General features: G+C 36.7%; 2 protein-coding genes and 1 non-coding gene across 3 annotated transcripts; 1 reads left to right on the top strand and 2 right to left on the bottom strand.

Moving 5' to 3' along the window:
- The first annotated feature begins 8,108 nt into the window (after window positions 1-8,108).
- TRNAS-AGA (transfer RNA serine (anticodon AGA)) lies at window positions 8,109-8,190 on the top strand. The gene has a single exon. It is a non-coding gene; the product is annotated as a tRNA-Ser (tRNA).
- A 2,735-nt stretch (window positions 8,191-10,925) lies between these two features.
- On the bottom strand, window positions 10,926-13,657 carry lama (lamina ancestor). The gene is made up of 3 exons (XM_017079185.4): window positions 13,386-13,657; window positions 12,966-13,082; window positions 10,926-12,904 (listed from the first exon to the last, which is right to left on the bottom strand). The coding sequence occupies exons 1-3, from the start codon at window positions 13,643-13,645 to the stop codon at window positions 11,287-11,289; spliced, it is 1,995 nt and encodes a 664-aa protein (XP_016934674.2). The 5' UTR covers window positions 13,646-13,657; the 3' UTR covers window positions 10,926-11,286.
- On the bottom strand, window positions 13,647-24,100 carry LOC118877265 (uncharacterized). The gene is made up of 3 exons (XM_036815126.3): window positions 23,411-24,100; window positions 15,145-15,200; window positions 13,647-14,071 (listed from the first exon to the last, which is right to left on the bottom strand). The coding sequence occupies exon 3, from the start codon at window positions 13,928-13,930 to the stop codon at window positions 13,760-13,762; it is 171 nt and encodes a 56-aa protein (XP_036671021.2). The 5' UTR covers window positions 13,931-14,071; window positions 15,145-15,200; window positions 23,411-24,100; the 3' UTR covers window positions 13,647-13,759.
- Window positions 24,101-24,119: the final 19 nt, after the last annotated feature.

Below are 24,119 nucleotides of genomic sequence, written 5' to 3'. Positions count from 1 at the left end.
TTCAAAATTATGTATTGCATTACTTAGTTTCAAAATATTTTAATCAAGCTATAAAATAATTAACAAGATGTTAAGTAAACAATTTACATCATAATTTAATATTTTAATATTTTTATAATTAAAATTTAAAATCATATTTAAATTTAATATGAAATCTTTGTTTTTAACTGGTTAAAAAAATTATTAATATGGCTTCCTATTTGCAAAGATTTAGGTCCTTGAGTATAATGTTTGGTATGCTTTAGACTTAGGTAAGTATCAAAATTACAATATTAGATTATATTTTTAAAAGAAAATCAGCTTATAACAACCTCAATAATCATATTTTACTTCTGAATCCTTTTAATGCCTCTTTTGTTTGAGAATAATAACGAAATCCCTCCCAATCCAATGGGAAATTAAAGAAATATTATTTTCATATGCCCAGCATGAATAACCCTGACAATGCCCATAGATGCCAGCTCTAATTAACCACAATCCCATCCAGTGCCATTCGGTTCTGTCCAGTCCAGCTGTAACCCCAGCTTACCCGACCAACATTTCACATCAACTACTCATTTTGTGCACTTTCAAATTGGATCTCGTCTCCGCAACAAATGAATCGGATGCTGTCCAACGCACAGGCCAAATGCTTTATAAATTTGCATAATTTTATTTTACATGCATTGAATTTAATGCAGGTGGGGGCGGCATCAACAAAAATCAACATCTAGAACAAAGATAAAATTTCGAATTCGGGGCGACCTTCGGTTTTTGGACATGTCAGGGACTTTTGGCCCACAACGTGTTACATTTTGTTAAGCAGCATTTCGCCCGGGCAGGAAAAGCATGGAAATTGTATTTCTAAAATAAATGCAAATTGATCAACATTCCGGCCAAGTTCAACGGTTCAATTAAAACTGAAAATCGCATTTGATGTGAAAGCAAAAACCTGTCACAATGGGTTAATGGCAAGGGCGAACATTTAGCATAATAGATTTTGGGAGTGTGCAAGTGAATTATGAGGCCCAATTCAACGCGCCAGCAACAATTCGGCCAAGGAACATTAAAGAAAACACTTGCACACAAAAGTCAACAGCATAAACAAGGCTCGAAAATGTGGGGAATACCGGCGCAAGGGGGTTAAATCTCAAGCGCACTTAGCACTTTTAAAGGAAGAGTCGGTAAACGGAGCAGGGAGGTAGTTAAAGGATTCGAAGAGGGGGCAATGTCTCCTTAAAAGATAAAAACAATCTCGTAAGTATTAATGATAACCAATGAAAATGATATCATATTTTCTTTATTTTCTTTTTACAATAAAATTTAAATAGTATTAAAAAAAAATATTTGGGAAAAGCAAAAAAAATTTCTTTCATTTTAATATACATACAAAACTCTCTCTATTTAAGAACATTAAAATGTATATTTAATTATGCATCATATAATATTTAATAATTTAGTAATGTTTATAAGAAATATTTTATTATAAACATATTTTTTAAAGTGATTTCAGGCTCAGGAAATAGTTTACAAAAATTATGTTTGTTTCCCAAATAAAATTTTGGACTACGCCCATGGGCCACAGAAAGTTCAGAGGGAAGAGCAGCGTTAAATGCACTTACTTCAAAGCGCCAAAAGCAACAAAAGAAGCAACGAGTTGAGCCAAAAAGTGTGGCCAAGTCACACACACTTAGTTAGACGCACTCACACTCGCACACACAGTCACACTAACTTACACACACTTAGAGGCAACAAGGGAAACCACTTAAAAGTAAAGGCAAAAGCCATCCATGTAAATTTCTTTAACTTTTCTCCTTTTTCCATTTCAGTGTTATTTTCTTTTTTTTACTTTTTGCATTTCATTCTGCCATCATATTTATTTAACATATTTCGCACTGACTGAGTGTGTGTGTGTGTGTGGCACGCCCCTAAATTAAATGCCGCCCCGTGTCCTTGTGTACATTTCATGCAATTGGATTACATGGCACTGCTTTCCATTTTTCCTTATGCCCTCCTTGTAGACTTCTCGTTCTGTTTCTTTTTGTGCCTGGCCTTTTGTACAATTTCATTATTTCATTTTGTGAGAAAAGGAAAATGTTTTTTCACTGGATTTTCTCCTCGTTAGAGTGCGAAATTCGTAGTAACTTTGCCAGCACGGGGTTTTAACAATTTGGGAGGGTTTTCGGGTGGTTTTAAGTAGAGTGGATACAGCTAATTGAGAAAGGGGTGATAAGGCTATTAAAGAACTTAAAAAACAAGTAAGTATCTCGATATATAAAACACAATCTATTAGAATACCTTATGATAAGGCTATTGAATAACTACAATATAAAAAAACCAGAAAGTATCTCGATTTATAGAAACACAATGTATTAAAATATCACAAAATAGCAGAATTAATAAAGTTAAATTTATTTATATTTGATTAGGAAGCAAGTATGTCGATAGTTTGAAATACAATATATTACAATTCCATAAAATATCATATTTAAGAAGTTAAATTTATTTATATTTGATTTCAAACTAATAATTAAACGTATTACTGCTAGTAAATTACATTTATTATAAAAAACGGTTGCACCATTTATTGCCTTTTCTGAACCATCCCCAGCACATTATTTATTTAGTTCAATTATAAATTACTGTTGAGTGCAGAAAATGTGGAAATGTCAACTCAGCAAAATTTATGCTTGAGCGAACCCACCGACTTTACCAGGTGATGGGGAAAATTCCAAATAATAATCGAACAGCAGGGCAATACATTGAAGGGGCCACTTTGTTCCGTTTCTTTTTGTTTCGTTTCTGGAAAATGTTCTCCTCGTTCGCATTCTTCATTCAAAAATGTAATTAAAAGCGAGCTGAATGAAACTTCTCCCTCTATCTCGTTAAATAAAAACTTTATTAGATAATTTATGACATTTTGCGCCGCGGGCAAAACTATGTGGGAGTCTCGGGGATGGGGGGTCCTCTTGGGTGGACCTAGTCAAGATGCTGAGACATCCTTCGCATCCTTATCTGCTCTTAAAAAAAATTCAATTAAATGCTCAAGTGCCGGGTACGCACACAAGCGCACTGATGTCACCGCAAACACATTCATTGTGCCTGTGTGGGTGCGCTTCCTTTTTGGGCACCAAGGACATGGCCCATCCGCCTGAAAAACCAGCTACCACCCATAATGCTGCTTAAGGTTAAGGAATTTAATTACCTTGCGGTTCGCTCGCATAACTTGCGCAAAAAAGAGGCTGAGCTGAAAAGTAGCAGAAAATTCTGGCCTATTTTCATTGCATTATCCGCACAGACACATTGACACCTGGCCCTCAGTTTTCCCCCTCACTCCGTCTCGTCCCCTCATCCGTTTTTGTGAAAATTTACATTTTGTGTGGGCCAGAAATATTTATTTCTTTGCTAGACGGATGAAACGAACCAACTTTGGCCGTCCAATAAATCTTACAGCATTCTTGTGTTGAATACTTTTGAATATACGTTTTACAGGAAATTGACGAGCAAGCTTTGAGTTATACATATATATTGAAAATATTATTATAAAGAATCTAAATCAACTTCGGTAGTCATACTTGCTGACATTTCGCTACAGTACTGATCTATAATTATTAAAAAAATATATATTTTAAAATAACTTATAATATTTATACAGTGAACAAATTTTTAAAGTGGATATATTAAAGGAAAGCTTTGGTTTTAATGAGAAAGTAGTATACAATATGCTTAAGGTAAAAACAACTGACATCGTGTTCAATATTTTCCAACTAAATAAAATATTTAAATTTAATTATAAAAAACAACATTTTTTATTAAATATGGAGATATTAACTTTAACTATTCCATTTTAAAAGCGTAGTATATTTTATTCTCCTTTTCCCTTATTTCCTTTACTCCTTAAACAATTATGTCTATTACTTTTTCTTCCCATCCAACTACTTAAACTAATAATAATTATCTGCTCAACTCGACGCCCATTTGACAGCAAATATGCCAAGAAAATAAGACATTTGTGCGCGTTAGCCCATTGCTTTTCAGTTGAAAAATCTTTCTATTTTCCCTTTTTGGCAATCGCTCAAAAGGATGTTTGCAAATGTAACCAAGAAAAGGCGAACCGCCAACCCATTTGCGCAGGAAGTTTTCCTGTGGCCTTTTCCTCGAAATTTTCCGCCCCCGTTTACTGGCAAATTGGTTGATAACAATTGGGAACAGAAGCTTCGGGAGCTGCAGTCACAGGAAAACGGGAAAACGAGAGACCGGGAAAAGCCACCGAGTCAAGCCAGCCAAATAAACCATTCAAAATCAAACTAACCAAGTTTTAAGTGGGGGAAGGGCACGTGCCAAAAGTGCCAAAGTCGTTTGCCTGAAGATGCTGCTCGAAAAGCACAGTTAGCGCTAAAAGAATTTCCCACCAACTATTGCATGTCAAACATTTGCATCCTGGTGGATGACGATCCCCAGAACGTATGAGAGAATGTTCAAACTTTGTTTCGTTAGTTTCGATGTGGTATAAATCCTTGAGCTTTGAACTTTTTCTGCACTGTGCAAAATTACACACAAGCACACACACGAAAAGTTGTTAATAACAATTCGGAAAAAAGAAAAAGTTTGGGGTGGCAAAAAAAATTATGGAAAAGGGGCGGGTTGGCGAATAACAAAATTTGAGTTTGTTGTGAAAAATGGGCTACAAGCTAAGCTCATTTATCACAATGATGAAGTTGCCAAAAAAAAAGTGAGGGAGTTGGCCGAAAAGATGAGGTCATGTCACGGCGAACAGCATTCGATATTCATGCTTTTACTTTAATCATAAACCGAGACACAGGCACTTCAAAAATGTGAAATAAGTCGCCCAGTCAATGTTTTGTTCCATCACCCCCTTTTTTGAACTCCGAACCCTTCATCCCGTTCAATTTGATTGCAGTTCTCAACTTCAGCTTCGTTGATGACTTTGTTTTTGTCAACGTCATGACTGTCATGCAGAACGTGTTCCAGTTCATGTTCCTCCACTCGACTCTACTATAGTAAATTCCACTCCACTCATGTTGTGTAACAGATTTTCCCTCTTTGAGGCGATATTTATTGTTTTCCAACTCGTAATACTTCGAGTGGAGCGGAAATGCTCGGTTAAGATTGCTGCCAGCTGCTTATTGGCATTAAAGCCGGTCTATTTGAGTTATGGCTTTGATGTGTGACTAAAGGTGCTTAGCTGCACATTAAGTTTAAACCTATAATAGCCTTCTTGCCCAGGGAAAATTTAGCTTATAACATGAGCAAACAAAAGGTGCAAAATAGTCACAAAATTACCAGAATAACTAAATTAATTTATGTCTAAATATTATACACCCATTTTATGGTTTCCACAACCTTTTCTTCTTACCTAAAAATATAATTATGACCATTTAAAGCTTATAATATAAGTTTAACCTTTTGACATTACATAATTTTAATTCTTATTGATTTTGAAAAAATGCATTATTAAGAAATTGCATACAATTAAATATTTTAGCTTAAACAAATTTAAAGCCACCTAAAACGTTTTAGTATATATATACAGGTTGTTGAAAAGAAACAATAAAATCCAGTCGCCATCGAAATCTTAGTGTACAAATTGACATGCTGATATGCCACAGATAAAGTCAATTTTGATATGACAGAATACAAAAATGGTAAACATTTTCGATGATATATTTTACTGCTTTGACTGTCACACAAGATATGGCATATACAAAATAATCTCTGACCTCGTTTTATAAAACCAAGGATTCAAAACAACATTTATCGGGCATCGTCTATTTTCGCATTTGCGGATATGCAAATAAGTGAAAAACAATCCATTAATCGGAGGCAATTAGAGTCTGCGGCAAATGTCACTTTGATGACCTCTGACCCCGGCACTGCCCCTCGACCACTTGGTGATATTAATCCGCATCCGGATTGCGGCAGTCAACAAGAAACACAGAGAACACACAAAAAACCGCTCCACATTTCAATTTGATGACCCGATGACCTCGCTCCAGGGGGGCGTGGCCTGTTAGCAGGGACAGTGGGCGTGGCTGTGTGTGGTCATTGTTTGCCACATCGAAGGGTTAAAGGCCTTAAAGTCAACAGTCAAGGCCTTATCACTGGGGAAGGAAAGCGAGGGCCACAGCATTTTAAAGGACACAGCATCCCTTTGTGGCTGCTAAGCCTTACAAATTTGTTATTAAGATGTTTAACCCAAAAAAGCGCCACAGATGTGTGGTAGCAATATACACAAAAAATCAACAAAAAATGGTCACAAATAAATGAGCAAATAAATAACAAGTTGCTGGGGATAGTCTTTTGTGCGACGGATCACAGGATATCTGGAGATTTCACGAAATTTCAGGGGTGACTGGTGAATTCTGACCCTCCAGGTATGTTTTGTTGTCTGGTGCGTGATAAGCACTCGAGAATGTCGCTGCCGGGCAAGCAATTTAAGCAATGGAAGGACTCCCCTCACACAGATACACACTCACACCCCAGCCGTTTGTCAATGTCCTGCGGAACACACATATCGCCAAAAACTAATTTCATCAAATGCGACTTACTGGCCGCAATAAATTGATTGTTAATGGAAAGCAAATCAGTCCGAAATGTAAGTCAAATGGTTTACCTGAACATTGAATAATAGGGTTTTGTTTATTTGTGTTTTGGGTAACTCCAGAAGGGAACCCCATTTGTGAGTAATTGAATATATTTCGTTACTAACAAGATCAGAAATATATAATATTGTATGTGTCATATATTAAGTTAGATAACAATAAATTCCACATCATTTATAAATTATATTTCATAAAAATTATATTATTACTCATTATGCATTTCCCAATCGGTAGATAAGATATTAAATATTATCTCTTTATAGTAGCATTTATTTTGTTTCTATAGGGTGCTTCATTATTGATGATTGATTTTGTTTAAAATTATTTTCAACCTCAACCTTTTAATTTTATGCGTTTACCAACTCTGGTCAGTAGTTTTTTCTGGTTACCATCTGTGACCAATCCACGCCGTCCGAAAGTAGGATACATCCACAAATGTTTCCACTTCCACGCATACATAATTAAATCAAATATACACACGCCCACGCAGGTAGAAATACTGGCGGCACATATGTTACGCATACGCAGCGTTGAACACTTAAAAATGCTGGTCACTGTATGGTTCGCAATTGCGTGGCTAAACCATAAATCACACTGCCTGCACAACGCCAACACCTGCCAACCTGAAAAGTGGGCGGTAGGGATGGTTTAAAGCGATTGGAATCGCCAGAAATGGCATATAGAATTTAGCCATCGGCACTCGGGGGGCCCTTGAGCAAACGCACTAATTTCCACCTTTGCCATCCATATTGATATATCAACTGAAAACTATCTGCGGGGAGGACATTGCTTGTTGTTGTTTGCCCATAGCAGCGTCATTAGCATCAAAGTAAATTTACGTTTATAAATTAGCCCAAGGGCGAAACGAACTGAATGGCGGCCATAATTCAGCTAAATCATGTGAGCAGAGGCAGAGATATAGAGACAATAAGGGAGATGGATGGGGGAGAATGCAGGCGGGGAATACCGGGAAAGTCTTGAAGTATGCAAAATACCTCACCGTAATTCCTGCTCTCACGATGCACTACAAAAATGATGTCCAGATACAAATCATAGTTTCAGTTTGTTACAACCCCACACTTATTCTTTACAATGTGATACTTTTTATATTGATTTTCAGAAATTATATTTTTAAGATCATCATTAAAATGTTTAAAGAGATTTATAATAAACATATACAGAGTAAAGATTTACTATTCCTATACATTTTGTAGACAATCTTTAAATAAACCAACGGAAGCTAAAGATATCATTGCCAAACAAAAATTCCAATCAAGGTCTTAATATAGCTTTACCCAATTCTTAATCTTTCTTATAACTAGAACTGGATCGGCAAAGATAAGATATATGAATAAATAGTCAATATAACTAAGCAATGATAGTGAAAAGATGCAAATGTATCTGTTCTGTATAAATTAAATTTATAAGATTGTATACGCTCTATTTTTATAAGCATGGTGGCATGCCCACACTTTTGAGTGTTTATTCGCAGCGCCCTCCCATCAAGCAGTCGTGGCCGAGCGGTTAAGGCGTCTGACTAGAAATCAGATTCCCTCTGGGAGCGTAGGTTCGAATCCTACCGGCTGCGATCAGTAGAAAAATTTTTTATATTTTTTTGTTAATTTTTGACCAAGTAGTTTAAATAATTTTTATATATATTTTTGTAACGTATAATCTTTTTTTTAAGTATCTTGACAAGTCTGACAGAGTACTAGTTTTAATAGTGCCCAAAATGAAGTAGAATGTGATCTATATTTCTTTCTAAAAAAGTTAATTAAATTTATGATACTGATTTCTGATTTTTCGGATTACAAAATTTTTGTCGAGTGTACCTGGCTAGTTTGTTCGTTGGCACAACTTATGCAAATTGCGACTCTTTGGCTTGGTCTTTGTCAAGCTAAGAAGTTGCATACCAGCGACTTGCTAGAGCTCATTGTTTCCCCCTTAGCTGGACTACATAATATATATGTATATATATAAGAAAATTGCATGTTTTACTGCAATGAAAACAAATCGCAAAATTACCATAATCAAAGCATAAAAGGGATTTCAGTTATATTCTTAGTCACCCGCACAGCTTCCTCTTCTCAGCCTGTTGCCGGCTCTGAATTTCCGACCAAGACAAAAGAAACGAACCTCTTTTCCTCTTTTTTGTACTTTCTTTTTGTTTTTTTGAAAGTTGTCGACCAAGTTTGCTCAACGAAATATTTTAAAGTAATTGGCCTCGTTTGTTGGCTGCCCGGGATGCGAGCTGCGAGAGCAAATTGAATTTCGAAATAGATCTATTTGAGTTTGGTAATTGGTGCGGGGCTCTCCTACGAATTGTTTTTGACAAGTTTCAGCTTGTACTTTATTGTGGTCCTCCGTCCTCACGCTCCGAAGAATAGGAGTGTAATTGAGACGAGGCGCCGAAAAGAAGTGTCCCAAATAAAAGCTTAGAAAAGAAGATATTTGTTCGCCGAGAAATAAAATATAAAAAAATAGTTTCTAAATCTCAAACCTACTTCTATGATCATCTTCAAAAATCTTTCTAAAACTTGAATTAATTAGGTGTAACTCATTAAATTAACTTTCGGGGGAGGAGCTTCCGTAAATATACCAATGAAATGCTGGAATGAGAACCCAAAACAACACTTCTAGATTCCATAACTTGAGTAATTTTATTCCGATTTTTAAGTTCGATACCTTTATGAGTTTGTGGATGAATTCTTTAATCATCTACATTCAAATATATGTGTTAGGCGAGGCTCACAATTTTAACCCATCTTCATGTTCGATTTTTCCGTATTTCCAATGGGTTTCAGAATGGGAACCCAATAACTGCACTTCTAGATTCCATAACTCGGGTAATTTTATTCCGATTTTAAAGTGTGATACCTCTATGAGCTTGTAGTTGAATTATCTAATAGTCTACATTTAAATATGTCTATTAAATGAGGGTCACAATTTCGACCCATTTTCATGTTCGATTTTTTTAGTATTTCCAATGGGTTTCAGAAATGAAACCCAAAACTGAACTTCTAGGTTCCATAACTTGAGTAATTTTATTCCGATTTTGAAGTTTGATACCTCTATGAGTTTGTGGATGAATTCTTTAATCATCTACATTCAAATATATCTGTTAGGCGAGGGTCACAATTTTAACCCATTTTCATGTTCGATTTTTTTAGTATTTCCAATGGGTTTCAGAAATGAAACCCAAAACTGAACTTCAAGATTCCATAACTTGAGTAATTCTATTCCGATTTTGAAGTTTGATACCTCTATGAGCTTGTAGTTGAATTATCTAATAGTCTACATTTAAATATGTCTATTAAATGAGGGTCACAATTTTGACCCATTTTCATGTTCGACTTTTTTAGTATTTCCAATGGGTTTCAGAAATGAAACCCAAAACTGAACTTCTAGGTTCCATAACTTGAGTAATTTTATTCCGATTTTGAAGTTTGATACCTCTATGAGTTTGTGGATGAATTCTTTAATCATCTACATTCAAATATATCTGTTAGGCGAGGGTCACGATTTTGACACATTTTCATGTTCGATTTTTTAGTATTTCCAATGGGTTTACGAAATGAAACCCAAAACTGAACTTCTAGGTTCCAAAACTTGAGTAATTTTATTCCGATTTTGAAGTTTGATACCTCTATGAGTTTGTGGATGAATTCTCTAATCATCTACATTCAAATATATCTGTTAGGCGAGGGTCACAATTTTGACCCATTTTCATGTTCGATTTTTTCAGTATTTCCAATGGGTTTCAGAATGGGAACCCAAAAACTGCACTTCTAGATTCCACAACTCGGGTAATTTGATTCCGATTTTTACGTGTGATACCTTTATTAGCTTGAGGTCAAATTCTCTAATAATTTACATTTAAATATATCTTTTTTACGAGGGTCGAAATTTTGACCCATTTTCATGTTATATTTTTTCGTATTTCCAATAAGTTTATTGAATTTGAACCCAAAACTGCATTACTTGATTTCATACCTTGGGTAATTTGATTACGATTTGAAATTGTGTTACTTCTATGAGATTGTGGTTGGATTCTTTAATAGTCTAGTATAAAATGTTTCTTTTAAGCGAGAGTCAAAGTTGTAGCTTATTTTCATGTTTGTTCAGATATTGTATCATCTCATAAATATTTTCTTAATATTTTTTGTAATAAAAAAAATAAATAAATAAAAGAATCCTATTCCAAAAGCTCTATAAAAAGCTTTTGCTTTACACTTTTCCCAAAAGGTTTTTGACTTAGCTAAACACAAACTTTTATAAAGTCGAAAGCAACCTGAAAAAAGTGAAGTGTATATTTAAAAACTATTTAGTGGTTTTGGTAGTTTTCTTTATTTCTCTTTTATAAAGTTATAAAGTACAAAAATTTGCTGCTAAAAAATAGGTTTACAATTTTGTTGCTAATTTACAAAAGACCTACGGGAAATAAAAAGTTCACCAACTGGAAGACAAAAATCGATTGGACACATAAGTACAATACATACTAAAAGACTATGGACGTAAGATATGGTACCAACTAGGAACACACAAGTTATACGAGACAAGACAAGACACTATCTACTGAATCTAGGACAATTATTGCTTTCCAGTTTTCAAATGGATGGAGGTGGGTAAACAAATTCGATTGGGTTCTACAAGGGTTTAAAAGAAAGAAACCTCCTCCGCTGATCTACCACGCCCACTTGGGGGAGACCTTGTCAAAGTTCCACTCATCGGGATGTCCCTCATGACCGCCGCCCTCCTCCACGGGACTCATCTGGGACCACTTGAAGGGTCCGCTGCCAATCTTTCTCATGGCAATGGCCCTCATATCATTTCGCACCGGTCGCCGTTCTGTGATGAGTTCCATTTCCGCCAGACGACTATCTGCATCCTCGATGCTCACACTGAGTCTTTCATCACCCATGGAGGCGGCGGGTGGAGCACCACCAGTACCATCACCATTCTGTCCCGCCTCATCCTCCAAAGCCCTAGGCTGAACATGTTGGAATCGCAGGAAGACGGGACCCGCAAAGGCATGGAAATCGGTTATACCCAGACGGGCATTGTAGGAGAACAATTTCAGATCTATGTTGCCATAGGCAATCGACTCCTGGCTGCCCAACAGATCTCCGCGGAAGCCATGGGTACGCAAATACTTGTCCACCGCCGCCAAACTGGTCAACTCCTGCTCATCGGCCACCGACAGCTGTTGATCCTCGCTGTAGTTCACACCGCTCATCTCCAGGACCTTCTTGAAATACGGCACTCCGTTGGCCAGCCACGATGAGTTGCCGGCCACCAGGAACTCCTGGGTCACATCCTTCTGCACCATCAATCCAGGCAACTGCTCCGAGATCCACACCATATCCTTCAGCTGATCATGACGCTGTTGTATAGCTGTCCTATCCTTCTCGTTCAACGTCACCGCAGCATCGTCATGCTTGTCATCACCCTCGAGGACATTGTACAGATTGTCCTGCACCTTCATCTTGTTTAGATCCACGGTGATCCACTGCTTGGCTCCGGTGAACGGATGCCTGGTCATGGCACTGGCCCAGGTCTGCCGACTCTGGGATATCCGATTGGCAGCCATGACTCGAGCCACCAAGGGCACCATCTTCTTGGGATCCACTCCCTGCCACAGCTGCAGATTCTCGTTCTTGATGCCAACACCTCCTACAATGGCATGTAGATGACGTCCCTTGATGGTGTAGAAATCATCGGTGGATCCGAGAATGCCTGGATAACCAGTGAAGGTAATATCCACTCCAGGCACCGTATTACTCCTTAGCTTGGGCGAGAAGTGGTAGTGGAACTTGTAGCGCTTCTGTATCCTCAACATCGACGAGTAACTTCCTGCCGTACTATGACCAAAGAGCAGTTGAAGCGCCTGTGGCGACTCTTCCTGCTGGACAATCTTCGTCAGCATGGAGGCACTCGGCAGGAAGAAGTTCTTGGGCTGATCCGTAACCGATTCCTCGGCATGTTCCGTATTATTGGGCAGCACATAGTTCTCGTAGTAGATCTTCAGATCCTGAATATCGGCAGCGGCGTTCATAAGCAGAAAATCGGAAAATGGTATCTCCTCCTCCAAATCGGAACGAGCTCGAGATGCTCCACGTTTGTAACCCGTTTCCAACCCCTCCAACTGGGTGATGAACAAATGCAATTGATGCCAGTAGTGATCGTTTTCAGCCTTATCAGTCTGCCTCTTCAAGCGATTATAGTTGTCGGTCAAGAGGTCTCGCAGCCAACCGCAGAATTTCTGGGTGCTCTCATCCCGCTCGCAGGAAGAGGAAATTGTACTATAAGATGGGAATATCTCAATGAAATCGTATTGCTTATATATACAATATACAAACTTACTTGGACCACTGATTGTAGATGTTCCTCCAGGTCAGCGAACCTTCGAGCATTCCAGCTGCATAGGCCTGCACCCAGTCCGGGTATGTTCGTTGGGTCTCCACCTCAATTTGGGCCCATCTTAAAAATATTATCAAAAATTAAATTCGAATCTGAATTCACTAAAAGACTAAAATAAATTCAGACAAAACCTAACATAGTATTGAGAAACTATATTTTCCCGAATCAGCAATTTAACTCAATAACAAAAGTTAACGTGTCATTCAGAAATCGGGCTTTAGAAAGTTTACTTTACTTTAAAGATATTTTCTTTTAACGTAAATGTATAGAAAAAATCATTATTAAACTCCAAATTCCTCAAATTTAAAGAAAATATTTTTTTGAAAACAAAATCTAGTTTTTAATGCAGAAGTAGACCCTTACCCATTCTCATAAACCGAATCCTTGTAGCAAATCCTGCCCACACCCGTGGGAATGTTGACCAGATCGTTCTGCTGCTTCCAGTTTTCAATCTGGAAGCCCACCTGCTTGGTCCACAGAGCGGTGGCACAGTAGGTGCCATCGTACTCCGGCCGCTCCATGTACCCGATAAAGAAGGCTCCGATGACCAAGAGACCAGCACCGATGAGGATGTAGGTCCCTATCCGCGTTTTTTGCCACGATGCACCAACGACTTTCAACATTGTGCCGGCCGTCCTGAAGCTGCTACGATTCAAAGAAATAAGATGCTTCCGAAAAACGATCCAAGAATCACTAGTATTCCAATGTTCAGATTCTACTCGATTTTTGATGGGGACTTAACCCAAATAATTGTGATCGGCACGAGCGGCGTAGGAGTGTCCAAGGCGGTGGGCAATCAGGTGGCCAGTGTGCAGGTGGTTCTGTGGATGGATGCTGAAGGTGCTGGAGGAGCAGGAGGTGCTGATCTCGGTGGCCACGCTGTTGAGCGTCTTGGCCGAGTGGTTCATGGGTGGTGCACTGCTTTCAAGCAGAGATTCCAACGGTTGCCAGGTGTTTATATATGCGTAACTATTGACTTTAAATGGTTTCGGTGGTTGGCGGTGGGTATGTGGATTTTGGCTATGTCTTTTGAGGTTCAAGTTGTATCCCTGAAAAATAAAGAAACCCAGTTGATATATTAGATACACGCAAGACATGATCATATATCAAGACATATGACGTCTTGATGGAAAGTTTATTTATGCCATATAACAGCCATTCATCAGTGTAAATATTTACCCTATAAGTAAAGAAAATAAACATTTCAAAGATTTCTGTTTTCATTGCCTTTATTACTGCATGCTCATTAAATATTATAACCTACACCGGAATCTTCCAATCATACGCCCTTGAACCATTTCCAATATTTACACACTTTCCCTGAAGATCCTATTATCCAAATATTTATTTCACACTTTCGCTACCTTTGGCAAAGGAAATTCCTTTTTTTGCAAATCCCGTGGTAAGTGGTAAACAAATTTAAGCATTTGTAAAACTAATAAATTAAGTTTATGGCTCGGATAGTACTCGAGTAGCCGAGTTGCTTTATGGCCAACACAGCAGCTGGGGAAATTCTAAGAGTGTGCTAAAAAAGCTAAGCAGGTGCTTACCTGTTCTACAGATCTTGTATAAAAATCTACATAATTAAATAATCCTCAAGATCGTAATGGAATGTGGTTGGTAGAAACAGCGGAAAACTTTCAATCAGTTTATTTAGCTTGTCTTGAGACTTGTCCTTAGTTAATTAATAAACAACATTATGATTACAAAAACCAAATTGCTTTTTGCATCTATAAATAATACGATTTCAAAGCCAATGCCAGCACATTGAAGATATTGCACAATCCCTAATGTAAATTGGAAATTCTATTCGGAAATTCCAAATTAAACCTGTACTAGGCGGGGGTAAACAAAATTATTGTGTACATTTGGCACGTGGGGAAAAAATTCCAAATCCTATCCAAAGTATCGAAAATAGATTCTTTTTTTTTGCAATATTTTGAACAAATCTGGATGGTATTAACATCAATCAGTCAGCATGCTTATACAATTAAACATTTGTATTGAATGTGTATTCGTAGATTGTTTTCTCTGATTGTGATTAAATGTATCTTATAATTCTATGGTTTTGTCGATATTTAGAGGAGGAAATATTTATTGGACTTAAGTTTATAATCATTACCTTTTGTTTCCCGGGTCCAGGAAGCTGCAGTATCACAAGTCAACCCATTTGAAGAACTGGAAGAAATGGAAATATACGTTTTGTTTAGTTTAATATTCGATTATCTATAATTAAAAGGCGCCTTTAACTTAAACATTTCCTCAGACATTTGGTCAACGTTTTATTAATTCGTTTCTTTGTTTATTTATTCAACTGGTCGCACGTCTCAAGATTTGTCTGATTTCTGCCGACTTATAGTAAGAAGTCTGGAGTGTCTTTGTTTACTTGGGATTCGATTGGACAACGCTGAGCAGGCGCACGCGCTTGTTATTGTTGGCTTATTTGTCATAAAATGTTGATCATGGCAATTACTGGATATACGATATGATATATGATCGCTAATTGACTGGTGGTCTTTGTTAAAGAAGGAGAGGCAATTGAGTTCTTAGAAATCTTAAGGGGGTTCACATTGACCTATCAGTAACTATATATATTTTATAATAATCTTCTCCCTAATAACTCATAGTACCATAAGTGCCTGTTGTCACAACCCTTAATCGGTTCAATTGCGATTAATAATCTTAAGACCTGGAATTTTATTATGACTGAGTACTTAATTGATACGTTGGGAAGCTTTAATAAAGTCTAGGAGTTACGGCTGAGTCGTTAAATTAAATGAATGCGTGAAAATTTTATTATTCAGTAACAGTTTCTTTTCCAAGTATTTAAATCGTAAAATTTCCACAGTCGTTTAAGTGAAATGCCAGTTTGATAACCTGACAGCTAAGCTGTTTTTGCAAAACGACTTAATTAACATGGTAACTGTTTTTTTTTTTGCAACGTTAATTTTAAAAACCTTTTTAGATGAAACAGTTTAACTTTCAAATAATTCTTATGTGAGGTAACACTTTTTGTTCTGTGACTAATCAGTGGGCGTAAAGCTATAATCAATGATCTCAAGGCCCAGTGTAAACAATTGAACTGCAAGTTATAAAAAAAAATCTAAAGTAGCAACGGAAATCTGTTCATTTCACTCAATTCCATTTCATTTCGCTGTGAAAATAAACAGCATTAAAGATAAAGTGAAAAGAGTCAGCCCCAAGACATCAATCGTTGAAACCAGTGAAATAAGTTTATATTTTTAAACATATTAAAGGTAATCCATAACAAAACTTAATTGACTTGCCCTCTTTGAAGGCTGCACCCCTCAACGGATGCCAATATATGTATATGGAAAATAGACAGATCCAAAACTGAAAAGTTCGAGGTAAACTTCAACTGACGTAAGGAATTAGCAGGTAAGAAAGCTAAAAACAAACGTAGGATCTAAAATAAAATGGGGAGCATAAAACTGGGGAACGGTTGTGAGATCCCACTGACGTCTTTGCAGCTCATTTAACCAACTTAACTCGATTAACGCTATTATCATTATCGTCGTGCAAACACAGTTGTTTTGTTTTTTAGATACATAAAAATCCCCTATATGGGCTACTGAGCTAGATATAGTGACAATATTTTCATAGCCCTGACAAAATTATCATATGCATTTACAACCGTTTGTCAGTTGATCAATCATATTTTAGTCGGAGGTAAATAATTTACACAGGCCAGACACAAATCGAGCTTAACTTTTGCTGTCGCCAAGTGAAAAAATATTGATAAGATTGTCAGCATATTTATTAGTTCAATATTTAGATATGCATGTCTAGCTTTTGTCAGATTAAGAACGTAAGTTCAATCAGCTGAATTCCATATAGTTCAGTCAGATAAGATAAATCATAGTCTAGCCGCAACGAAAAATTTCCGTACTACAAAGGAAATTTACTAAAGAAAATATATATTTTGATATATATGTGATATTTAAGAACTGATCAAGATATTCTTAAGTAATGGTAGTGCTAATTTCTGTGGGTTATAAAAAATATTACACTTGCCAACAATAAAAACCCACACATGTAGTTTTGAGAATTTATGAAGTGATGAACACATGAAATCGACCCACATAATCCTTCTATATTTTTTGGTAGAAACCTGAATTTTTCCATAACTCATTAAAAGAATGTTTCCATATCTATAGAAGGTATATAGTATACTCAATTATTTTCTTGATTAATAACGATTTTCAATTGGAAACGGAAACTATTGATGGATAGCCATAAATTCAATTGTGCATTCATTCAAAATATACAGACTAAGTAAACACTTAAAGCATTTTTGTTCTGTCTGCAATATATAATTCCACAACAAATTCATAATCTTTCGTAGAATTCCGAACGCCACATGTGGCATTAAGTGGAAAGGGGGGATCTCAAAACGTGCCACGTGAGTTATCCAGGAAATAAATTCATTATAAACCGTATTGCATGCACAGTCTTATTCACTCCCCCCAGATTGTGGGAATCACTGAATGAATGCCCACGAATCGTCAACTCTGCATAATTATTTGCTTTTCATGGCATTCGATTGAGGTAACGTGAAAACTGCTAACTTGGCCGATGCCACGCGCCGCTATCCAGTTGACAACGCCGCCGATTTTGATAAGCCCCATGTCTGAGTCGAAAGTCTGGAGTGAGGACCGTGTAAACTGATGCCGGGGCAACTAAGTTGGAAGTCAGCAAGGCAAATGCGCCTGTTTTGTAATGCCAGACAGCGCCGCAGTGCGGAAGCCATACACTGAGCACAAAAATATAAAATTAAATTCACCAAGCCTTTTATAATTTCTTTCTGAAATGGTCAACTTAAATTTGAATTCTGAACTCCCTAAAGCTTTTTTCCGAGTTCATTATAAAATAACATAAGGTTTCAAACATATACCAGGTATAAAAACCCCCCATCTCATCTTAAACTGGGTCTTTGAACTCCCTAAACTATTATTCCGTATTCATCTGCATATTGGAATGTATTATATCTAACATTTTCTGCTTTTCTAAACCCTTTTTTTTGCTGTGCAGATACTTTATCTTTTGTGGAGACTGCACATTTTCGGATTGGAGCCCTTGTCGAGTGTTTAGACTACTGACAGACAGACAAAACTCGAAGCGCCGCGTCGCGACGTCTGAGAATGGGGGATCGGAGATCCGGACAGAATTTCTATTATTCACACGTGGACGGGACAGGTTATTTGATTTGAGTAAGGCGAAATTTATGGGTAGCGTCTGTGCGAGTTGTTAAGACCCAAAAGGCGTAGTATTCCCTTTAAATGCCATCGAGTTCACTCATCTCAGCTGATGCGATTCAACACGCTCCAATCGAATGATAATCGAGATGCTAACCACTCAACCAGCTTATCGCAAGTGAATTGTGAATGATACGATCAGTCTGCTGATTTAATCAGATTAAATATGGCAACAAATGTGTATATATATATTGGATTAGCTAGGGGCTGGTTCGGGAAAATCTAAATTAGTATATGCTAATAGGCAGGGAATAAAAGCGGCATAGAATAGAATGTTCATAATTTGCAAACGATTTGAATTCATGAATAATCATATGTATTAAAAGCGATTTTATTGTCCCCATGATTTTCTTTTCACTTCGTATTCCCAGGGAAAACAATTTATCGAACTCATGATATAAGCAAATGATATAACTTCCTACAAATATTACGCCCTTTTAAAAGGTTTGACTTTACGTAAGATCCCCATTATTTGGATTTTTAATTTTGTATACTTTTTACGGCAACTTTGTTTGATTTGTTGAACAATTTGTATGCATTATTTATATTGTTTTATTTTTATTATATTTTCTTGTCCTGAATTTTTTTTTTCTTCTGTCAATGCGTAGTTCTATGTTATTGTTCAAATGTCAATGGCACAACAAGCTAAGAACAATAATATAATTCTTGAGAGCTTCTTAGGACGTATCAGTTTAGTAACTGATGCAACAGAAACCGGTTATTTTAAAGAATCCCGCGGCTGATAAGTTCGTTTACCCCTTTTGATAAGTCACTTACCAAAATCTATTAACTGCAATTATCTGGAAACTCGGGGGGAATGCGAATTAATTTGTATTAAAAATGTTTATATGCCGCGTAAACCGGAAAAATCTGCACTGAATAAGTATCTTGAAGATACAGCGGAATCTCCTTTACGTCAATCTGTTGGCTCGATCGCCCTGTATCTTTTTGGATCGTGCGAATGCCTTGACGTTGCCACCGAAACTGGCGGTGCTTTTTCGACACTCGGCTTTTTGTCTTTCGGGTCTCGGGTTTTTCTAGCCACTCGACGAAGGCGGGAAAATCGTGCGAAATTTTCATACCCGCTAGCCGAAAAGTTCACGGGTATGTGGTATTTTTTACGAAGGTGGGCATTTTGAATCCTATTTGATAACTTGAGGCATTTCTCTGGATCTTCTTAAGTAAATGATTTAGTAAGATATCATTGTGATCCTAAATTTTGAGATATGACACTATATTTTTCACATATATGTAAATCATGATATTGAATGGGATTTTACCAAGCAGAAAATACATATCAAGGTATAGATGCTTTTGACATTTTTTAGCTTATTCAGTTGTTTTCAAAATATGGAACACATATATGATTTTTATGAAAGTAAAACCAACAAAAAAAATTAGGCTAATCCGAGAACTAGGTATTTATTAGTTGGGAATATACTTTTTCGAGCAATGTTCGTCTCTAGCAATCAAAAGTTCTATTGAACTTGGCCGCCATTTTAGAGGAAGGGGTTCGGTTGGGTATTCTTCGGATTGACAGGTGTTATATGCGCTTTTTAAACAGCCATTCGGTTATCTCTGCCGAAGAAGTGCAAGATCGGAGGTCCCAGAACGTGAGGTCTGGGGTTAATTCCCGAAGGTTTCTTTTGGTCAGATTTGTTTATGGCCTTTATGGCTGATTTATTTGCGCATTATGCACTTGTCCATGCAAACTGCTAACTGACAGGCAATCGTGTTTCCGCTCGGCTACAGTTTTACAATTGAAATTGACATTTAATTGAGCCGCAATTCAGTGCGCAATTGAAAATGGTTTTCCCATGAAAATTGTGGGGCATTCTGCTTCCTCTCATTTTCCGTCTGTCTCTCGCTCTTTGCGCTTTCTAGTGCATTTCACTTTCTTCGCTCGGCAAATTGATAAGAGTCAGTTTTTTGGGGTCAATCAAAAATTCTTGGGGGCCTGCTCTCAATTGAAATGAATTGAAATGGCGACAAGTTTGTCTCAACATGAAACAAAACACACACACATTTACATAACTAGAGGGTAAATCGAATGGCGATGGATAACCTTGATTAATCTCTATCTCTTTGTGTTTTTTCTACACAATTTTATTGACAATTGTCGGTCAATATCAAAGCTCTTAGTGATCGGTATATACGAAGTAAAGGGAGATTTAGTAGAGTCTAAAGAACCTACTTTTATGTTCCCTTTTGTTCAGACTGATTCATCACCCTGCCTTCCTGTTCTTCTTCTTGTGCTGTCTGCATTCCATGTTGAACTCATATACCATACAGTCGAACTTCTTTAACTCTAACTTTCCTATGTCGTCAATAATTTTCAAGGATGAAATAAATATTTTGCGTAGCGCTTGCATTTAAAAATAATATTTGGTTGAACAATTCTGAGGTAATTAATCCCTAAAGATATATCCTAGTCCTATCTCTTTTTACTAGTATTCTAAGAAAGTTAACAATATTTAATATATTTAAATAAAATGCATTCTTGTTGTTTTGTGTAACACTTCCATAACATTTAAACTAAATATCTCATATATAACCTATTCAAAGATTGTTTTCATGTCCTCTGATCTTTCTATTTCTCCTGCCGTTGGAGTTAGTGAATCCCTACTGTATGCCAAGCCAGTAAGGACAAGAACCTCAAGGATTTTGACCTCATTTGTCTGGGGCTGTGGGAATCTGAGAATGTGAGCAGGGCAACTTCTCGGAAGACCTGCCCCTCTTGTTGCTTTAATAGTTTTTATGGCCTTTATTTGTTTGCTCAAGAATAGCAGACTCCGTGGAACATTCATTGAAAAGAGCCGCGCATGCTCAGTGAAACAGAGGCAAAAACTTGTTGCTAGGCAGCAAAAATTACCCCTGCCTTTCCGGCGATCGTTTTTTTTTCTTTTAAGGTAATTTGAGAAGTTTTATCTTGGTCTCTTTTTTTGTGGAGTTTGTATTCTAGGCCATTGGCTTTTGAGGTTGAACTCTTACTTTTGTTTAAGCGAACAAAAACGTACTTGTTCGCAAGGTTTTCATTTTGCGAAGGTTTAATTTTCAATTAACTTTTCAATAAACTTTGCTTGGTGGCCAAAATGAACTGCTCAGTGGTGAAGCTTGAACTAAACTGCCACAGATTTTGATATGTTTGGTGTCCTCACATCTGATCTCGTGCAAAAATTGTTATCTACTGGAGATAATGTGGATGTTTCAGCGGAAAAGGCACTAAAACGGTCGGACAATCTACGTAAATACGTCAAGTACGAGGTATTTTTGGATGCCCTATGTCTTACTTTTTATATGACATGTTTATTTGGCAAACCTCTACTAGAAGTTCAGTAAATACATCGTGTGGAGTACTGTTTACTGGGTCTTCACCCATGTCAACGATCTGCTCGACACTCATGTGATCTGCTACGATTCCGTTACGATTCAGATACCGAAAACACATATATGTCAGAGTTGTTATTTAACGGATGACTCAACTTCAGAGTAAAGTCTAGCCAATAGCCGATAGCGAAGTCATTCACGGAACTTAATCAGTGGACTCGAAGAGACGACATGTGCTAAATATGAGCGAACTTATTGGTATTTCCCCAATAAGCTTCGATAAGAGTATGCCACATTAAAATCATTTCATAAGTTGAATAAAAACCGCATGGGATTACTAATTTTTCCTTCGAAATCCTGTTCCGAAGATTTAAAAATCACATTCATGGGTGGAGAGTTAAAATTAAATTTTCTCAATAGACTAAACAACCCATAAAAAATGGCACAAATACTTTAAAAATTAGCTGTTTAATGACGCTATTCATTTTAATTTTAGAACATGGAATGCCCAGAAAAAACTTTGACCATTATGAAAACCATAAAAATGTGAGAGCATTTAACATTTCCCACAGAGATTTGAAATATATACAAGGGTGGTCAAAAGTATTTTCACAAAAAAAAAGTTAAATATATTCATAATTTGAACTTATATCTTGTTAACTTTGGCATCAATGGAAAGGTAATTTAAATGCCGTTTGAATGATACAATACATTTCTTAACACATTCAGTACTTATTGAAAAGGACGAATTTGTGTGAAAATGTCCTTTTTGAACTTTTTTCCTCGACTTGAAAACTTAAATTTTTTGATGCAAAAAGTTTCTTTAAACAAAAATAATAGTAACTGCAAAAAGAATTTTTCAAAAATCATTTTGCTTATATTTTTTATGATTTTTTGAAAATGCTTAGAAACATCCATTTTAGGCATATTTTTCTCTTTTTCATACAAATTTTTTCCGACAGTGTCACCTTTAAAAAACCATAAAAAATATAAGCAAAATGATTTTTGAAAAATTTTTATTGCAGTTACTATTATTTTTGTTTAAAGAAACTTTTTGCATCAAAAAATTTAAGTTTTCAAGTCGAGGAAAAAAGTTCAAAAAGGACATTTTCACACAAATTCGTCCTTTCCAATAAGTACTGAATGTGTTAAGAAATGTATTGTATCATTCAAACGGCATTTAAATTACCTTTCCATTGATGCCAAAGTTAACAAGATGTAAGTTCAAATTATGAATATATTTAACTTTTTTTTTGTGAAAATACTTTTGACCACCCTTGTATATATATGTATATATATTATGTCTCAAAATATCTATTTTTAATATATGATGAATAGAAAATCACGAAAATATATTTTAATTTTAAACTAATTTAAAGTAAAAATCAAACATAATTGTCCTGAAAGTCAAGGAACATATTCCTTTTGAAGGAATTAATTCCTATTGCTTTAAATGGGAAAATCTGTGAAAAAGACAACCCTGGTGAATGAACAGAAGTCACTCAAAGGACAGCCACCCCTATTGCGTCTCATCTTTCGATCCCCGAGCCCCAGATAATCCCTACCCATTGATTGGAAAAAAACACCCAATCAATCGCAATATGTTGACCCTATTTTTGTCGGTAAACAGATCTTGCGACGCGTTCCCGATTTTCGCCATGGCATCTCGAGGTCAATAATGATACAATGGAACTGTTTTCACTAACTGTTAACACTTAACACCCGAGTTCAGCAGTCTTCTACCGATTCGGTTTCGGAATGATATCGAGAGCGAGGACAACTCACCGGAAAATTGAAATGGCTCGTGACTCAGGCAAATTCCGCGCTGACAAATGAGAGAAATTCGCTGGGGTTTTGAGATGATTGAGGGGCACTATTTGTTGGATCGCTGCTAAATTCAGCCACTGCGAAAATTTGCTTTAACACGATTTTGCTATATAGTCACACAACGCTCTCGTGTTAATTATCCATGAAGGGCTACATTGGAAACGCACTGGGTAAGGTGTATATAACTTTTTCCCGATTTCACTCTCTGTTCGATGGGTTTATTAGTGGTTCTTGAGAACTAAACACGCACGTTTATTTCGATTAAAAAGTCGTCTCACTTTAGATCTTTGAAATGTTTGGGACTATTGTTGCTATGCGGCTTGTTTGAAATATCAGCGGCAAGTAACTAATTATACAGCGTGGTCGAATATATGTAATGTGCTGGCTTTGAGTGTTTTATGGGAGAGTTTTTTAGAACGCGAGAACGTGGCGTTTTCTAAATTTTTTATTTTATTTAAACTGAGCGTCGGACGATACTCTTTATTTCTTGTATGTGGTACGTATTTTTAGCGTCGGCAATTGCACATCCAAGTGAAATTGAAAAGATAACAAACGAAGTAAAAACTCGAGTTCAACACGAAACACAGATCGCAGGGAATAAAAGCAATTTTCCTTCCGTTTCGACGATGCGCAGCGGAGAGACTGATATTGTGGGCCTGAGGCCAAA

This window comes from Drosophila suzukii, chromosome 3 (genome assembly GCF_043229965.1).
Source record: "Drosophila suzukii chromosome 3, CBGP_Dsuzu_IsoJpt1.0, whole genome shotgun sequence".
Lineage (NCBI taxonomy): Eukaryota > Metazoa > Arthropoda > Insecta > Diptera > Drosophilidae > Drosophila > Drosophila suzukii.
This window is presented reverse-complemented; position numbering and strand designations above follow the sequence as displayed.

Excerpts from the sequence above, each read along its gene's own strand:
- lama (XM_017079185.4), bottom strand. The coding sequence starts at position 13,645 with ATGTTGAAAGTCGTTGGTGCATCGTGGCAAAAAACGCGGATAGGGACC. Across the intron at positions 13,083-13,385 it reads GATTCGGTTTATGAGAATGG|ATGGGCCCAAATTGAGGTGG; the intron begins GTAAGGGTCTAC and ends AATATTTTTAAG. Across the intron at positions 12,905-12,965 it reads ATCTACAATCAGTGGTCCAA|TACAATTTCCTCTTCCTGCG; the intron begins GTAAGTTTGTAT and ends CCCATCTTATAG.
- LOC118877265 (XM_036815126.3), bottom strand. The coding sequence starts at position 13,930 with ATGAACCACTCGGCCAAGACGCTCAACAGCGTGGCCACCGAGATCAGC.